We start from the raw sequence: 6,000 nt of genomic DNA, 5'->3' as shown, positions 1-6,000 counted from the left end.
ATCAAAGACCTATGATAGCGTTTTTCTCTGGTTAACAATGTGCATATTTGTTGTAGTGAAGACTCCGATAAATCTATTTCACATACACATCATAGACTGAAATAATGTCTTCACCTTTAATTAGTTTTAGTAAAAAAAAAGGAATGAGAAGAAAGTATTAAGAAATTCATTATGGAATTAATGAATGGAAAAGAAAACAAGAATATGATGCCAAATGATATCATCAACAAGTCATACCCCGTTGGTCCGAACCACACATAAAAGGAAATAATGGAGTTCTTATAAATTTCCAAATAAAAAAGATTTGAACAATCTTCTTGTGCATGGGTCCTCCGCACAGACTTTCAAGTATAACTATTTGTTCTTTACAATGAATGCCCATGTTTAAAATGGTTACAGTGGAGATAGTGAAAGCTAGCAAAAGTTTTCATTTTTTTTAATTGAAAATTTGTACTCTAATGGTTATCATGAAGCATGGATGGAAAAAGCTAGCATACACAACGAGAAAACTAATCGATATTTCTTTATCTCAGAAAAAAAGAAGTCTAGTCGATAATTTAAACTAACAACAACAATTAATTAACTGGAATATTTGCTGGTTTGAGCTGATCTTGTATTATATTGTTTAAAAAAAAGAAAAAAAAAATTAACTGGACTGTTAATTACTGGTGAAGCAATATTGATGAATTTCTTTTCATTAAAAACCTAATTAAAAATATTCTATTCGAATTAGGAAAAATATCCAAAATCTAAGCAAGAACAAAAAAATTTAGATACGATTTGATTCAAACGTTTTTATTGAACTAACCTAAAAAATGACAGACCGAAATATTCAAAACTAATTCACAATATTCATATAAATCCTGGTTTCACAGCCAGAAAGATGTATAGTAATGTATTTTATGATCTAGCCATCTAGGCATCTATATCAAGCTTGGCTCTGGTTTTGAATATAGTTTTTCAAATCAATATGTATAAAGTATATCAAATACAATGTGCCCTGTTATCGTAAAAGAAAAAAGAAAACAAAAATGAGAGAATTGTAGCGAAAAGGTAAAATAAAAATAAAAAGCTATACCGACACACTTTAAAATTTTAATTAGCAAAAATTTGATCTTTGGGGAAAAAAAAAAGGAGAAAGACCCATAATTTTCAATCATTTTACCTCAGCGACAAACTTTTAAAATTTAAATTTCCACATATAACAATTTTTGTCTGCAAAATCTGACCTATCAGTATAGTATGGAGCCAAAAAAATGAGAGAGGGAGAGACAGACCCAGAGACCCATAGCCATGAATTATTAATCGTGTTTTATTTGGGAATAAGCTGTTATTATACCTCACGATGTGTCCATCGACTTTGAACCCTGGACCATCCGGCTGCAAAAGGACGGCGTTTCGAAGCGTTGGACCAAACGGAGGGTTAAGCTTTGAGATACGGTACTCCGTTTCGTTAGCCTTCGGCATAGTAACTGTTAACCTATCTTTAAACTCCGCTACCTTCATCTTGTCAAGATTAACGATTATCGTCATTCCTTCTATAGGTTTTAGATACATATTAACGGTGCCGTCAAGATAAAACGGCATCAGTCTAATAACTCTCTCCGTCTCGGCCTTAGTCTCACCGTACCATCCAATCGTTGACGTGGTGAACACGATCTCCGAAACGTTCAAGCCTCGTCTCGCAACCGAGTCAAGAAACGACTTGAACTTGACAACGACTTCGGAGGATGCTTCTTGCTCGTCGTTTGAGAGCGTAGGGTAACCATTTCCTACGTGGATCTTGTCAGAGACGATGGCTCGAGAGGAAAAGTCGACGACTATCTCTCGCGTCTTGCCGTTGTCTCGAGCGATGACGAACGCTTGTCGTGGCGGTGGTTTGATGGTGTGGTTCCGTGATGAGTACCAAGACAAGACTAGAGACTTGTCGGGTTCGTTGAGACCAACGTGTTGGAAAGTGAACTTGTGGTTAGGACCAACGGGGTACGACTTGTTGATGATGGTCCGGACGAGTTTGAGTTCCGTCTCGGTTAAGGGATCAAATGGGTGACGCGGTGGAGTAAAGGCTGAGGATGAGATTACGAGAACGATAGAGAAAAAAATGAGAATGGTGAAGTAAAGTGGAGCCATATTGTTCTTTGACTTGATGTGTTTTTGTTTGATTTGATGGACTTGGTTAATGTTTCAACTTATAGGCAAAAATACTTTCGTGATGATATTAAATTAATATTAGATTAGATTAGCATATTGCGTATATGTGGGTTTATAATTAAAGAATTTATAACTATGTAAAAGAAAGCAAAAACAAGAGAGTAAAAAAACGTTGACGAAATTAAAAAAAAAAGAGAGTAGAAAACAAAATTAGACTTGTGGAAAATAATAATCTGGACTTAATTATTCTGACTGTCTTATCTATTAATTAATTTTCAATTACAATACTGTAGGTTCTTTATATATTTCCAAATATTTATAGTTTTTTTTTATTCCTCTTTAAATGAAATTACATTGAATGTATTTAAACCTACAAATTTATATTGAATGGTCCAACAATTTTGTACTAAATTATTCATCCATTAAAATCTTTGTGATACACTGATACATGTTTTCACAAATTTAGTAGATTTTATTGTAATTGTATGTACATACAGTATGTTAAATAATCGAACCAACCATAAATGTAAAGGTTTAGATTTGAAATCTCAAAATATGCTTTGAAATATTCACTTAAAAATAATGATATTTTTGTTTAAGGATTGAGTTAGTTATAAAGAAAGAATTAAAGTTTAAAATTCAGTGTGTGTTTGTTTTTTTTTTAATAAAAATAACCAATAATCACTAAAAGTTAACATATTGTAATTAATGTCACATATGACTTATATTTACATAAAACATCCATAAAATTTTAACTACAAACTTACAATTTTGTTTTTATGATGCTGGAACTGGGTTTAGGATTCTTTTATGTATATAGGTGTATAGGACTGAGGATAACACAAACGAAAGACCAAACCATAATTATATACTTCACAACCATATAAAACCAACGTCGAACGACATGTGAAACTCCCAATTTGCCCATCTATTTCACAACCATATAAAACGAACTGATAATCAAATGTTAATTAAGTTTTCATTTTCAAATTTTCTGGAAAGCGCATATTCTTTCCACAATTTCTTATTTACTATAATTCTCTCTCACATACCAAAAATAGAGAAATTAAATATTCAATGACAGTATATCAAATAATTGTGTTTTTCTTAATAATCATCTACTATTGCCATTCAAATTCAAATTTATTTAAAGAATATTCAATGTGTGATTATCACACAGTTAATCTGTATATATAAGCCACTAAAATTATATCTTAAAATAGTTTGAAAACGTACGAAAAAATGTTTGATTTAGGACATTTTCATCGGGAGGGTCTTTCTATCAGTGTCAAAAAAATAATAATAAAAAAAATTAAAAGAAGGAGAGAAAATTAAATCTTGAGATAAAGTGTCTTTGCGTCGACATTCAGAGACACAGATGAGTGAAAAACTGACAGCTGTTTTGTTTTTATTGGTACTAGATAATAAATTTAATTAAATAATAAAAATAATATATATATATATATTAAAAAAAGAATTCTGAGACACTCAAAACCAAGATAACGGATAATAATGCTCTTAGAGAAAACTTTTTCTCACGAGTATATATAAATATGTATATTTTCTAATATGTACTATAAGTTACTTATTTTGTTTTAAACGCTGTCCATAAATCTAATCATCTAAGTAAAGTAATCTGTGTTCGTAGCTTTACCACTAACATGAAAACGATGTTGGCTTAAGAGTTTGGAGTTCTTATATTTTCTCAGTTGATTGGCTGATTTAAGAGAAAAAAATTATAAGAGTTTACCGACTTTTAATAATTAAGTTATAAATATCTCTCGTAGATGTAAGTGAGAACAACAACTTAGAAAATTTTGGGAGAAAAAGGCTAAAAATATGCTATTATTCACGCTGAATAGTAATTGTTTGCAAAATCTTATCTATAATTGTGCGTGCGGCCAAAGAGACAGAAAGAGAGAGATCCTAGTATAGTACCTCACGATGTGACCTTCAATCTTGAACCCTGGACCGCTGGGCTGAAAAAGGACAGCGTTTTGAAGCGCCGGGCCAAACGGCGGCTTGAGCTTTGAGAAACGGAACTCCGTCCCGTTAGCCTTCGGCAGAGGACTCGTGAATCTGTCCTTAAACTTCGTTACCATCATTTTGTCAAGGTTTACTATTATTGTCATTCCTTCAATAGGCCTAAGATACGTATTCACCGACCCATTAAGGTAAAAAGGTATCGTTTTTATAAGCCTCTTCGTCTTCGTCTCACCGAACCATCCCATTGTTGAGGAGGTGACCACAACCTCTGACAATTTCAAGCCACGTCTCCTGATAGAGTCACGGAACGGCTTGAACTTGTGAACAAGTGCGGTGGCTGCTTCTTGCTCGTCAATAGTGAGCGTAGGGTTACCCTTCCCTACGTGGATTTTGTCCGAGATGATGACTCGAGAGGAAAAGTCAACAACGATTTCTCGGGTCTTTCCGTTATCTCGGACGATAACGAATGCCTGACGTGGCGGTGGTTTGACGTTTAGGTCCGGTGATGAATGCCACGATAGGACTAGGGACTTGTCAGGTTCATTGAGACCCACGTATTGGAAAGTGAAGTTGTATTTCGGACCGACTGGGTACGTTTTCTTGATGACGTTACGGACGAGTTTTAGTTCAGTCCTAGTCAAGGCATCAAAGGGGTGAGGCGGTCGGATGCTTGAGGAGGAGATTGCGAAAATAGAAGAAAAGATTAAGATGATGAAGTGAAGTCGAGCCATTGCTTTGTGATTTTGATAGACATGGGTTAAGTGTACTTATATAGCCACCAATTTTATTTATTTATTTATTTATTTCATTTAAAACACATGTTAATTAGGGTTTTGTTGAGACAGTATATGAATGATCGATCCTAACTTACAAAGTCTTATTAATTTCGACCAAAACTAAACAATTGAAGAATGAATAAGTCCTCAAGCTTCAAAGACAAAAGAGAACAGAACAAAGCATTCCAGTGAACTCATCAACTAAATACCAATTCGAGCTAAAACCAAGTCAATAGAATCTGAATTCCGTAGATCAACTAAAGAGTAATTCCCAATTTTATTTATTTATTTATTTATTTTTCATTTAAAACACATGTTAATTAGGGTTTTGTTGCCCTAAACATAGAAGTTCTTTCACAAAATATGTGAGTACTATACATAAGTATATTTTTTTTTCTTTTTTTTTTAAAATAGTAACTAACCATTTTGACCTTATGTCCATCGATCTTGAACCCTAGGGTTAGAACAAATGGAGTTATTGAAATGCATATGCTTTTACCAGGATGGTGTACAAATGCTTTTACGAGTCATATTATATCATGCATACACAAAACATACAATACATATATGATCCATTCACCAAAATGTAGAGAAAATACATAACATAGACATTACAGAATTGGTTCTTTACTAGATGTTAGTTCTTTAGATGTTGGTGTTCGAGTTTTTATAGATTGAATCCTTAATTTGAGTGAAAATGTCCCTAAAATTTCTGATTAACATCGCTAGCGTTGATGAAGACACTTCTTGGTTATCTGTGTTTAATTAAATATTTGTGGATTTATTATGATCTAGTTGCATTATATAAATTGCGAGGTTGCTTATGGACCAAGAAACCATTACTAACCGTCGATATTTTGTCCACAGTACTACGCTGAGATGGGTTTCTGAAATATTGGCCTAATGATGTCGTTTCGTAAACACAAATAGTGTGCATGGTGTGGAGTGACGTTGCGTTTACGTTTTATAAGTTTTCTGAGAATGACTTAGATTATCAATCTTCATCAACTAGCAACACTGTCACCATCAATCTCTCTCTATCTCACTATCCTTGAACCTTAAAATTTGATAAACCGCAGTTTTTCTT

The 6,000-nt window shown here is 33.2% G+C and overlaps 1 protein-coding gene across 2 annotated transcripts in view; it reads right to left on the bottom strand.

The window, feature by feature from the left end:
- Positions 1–4,883, bottom strand: part of LOC104741773 (primary amine oxidase-like) — a 12,283-nt gene extending 7,400 nt beyond the window's left edge. Inside the window, exon 1 of one of the 2 annotated variants that reach the window (XM_019236198.1) lies at positions 4,090–4,883. In XM_019236198.1, coding sequence (XP_019091743.1) covers positions 4,090–4,868 — 779 coding nt within the window. In that variant the 5' untranslated portion in view covers positions 4,869–4,883. Of the gene's footprint in view, positions 1–1,339; positions 2,190–4,089 lie in introns of those variants that run through there. The other variant, XM_010462688.1, reaches the window with a different exon arrangement.

The sequence above is a fragment of the Camelina sativa genome, chromosome 14, assembly GCF_000633955.1.
Source record: "Camelina sativa cultivar DH55 chromosome 14, Cs, whole genome shotgun sequence".
NCBI lineage: Eukaryota > Viridiplantae > Streptophyta > Magnoliopsida > Brassicales > Brassicaceae > Camelina > Camelina sativa.
This window is presented reverse-complemented; position numbering and strand designations above follow the sequence as displayed.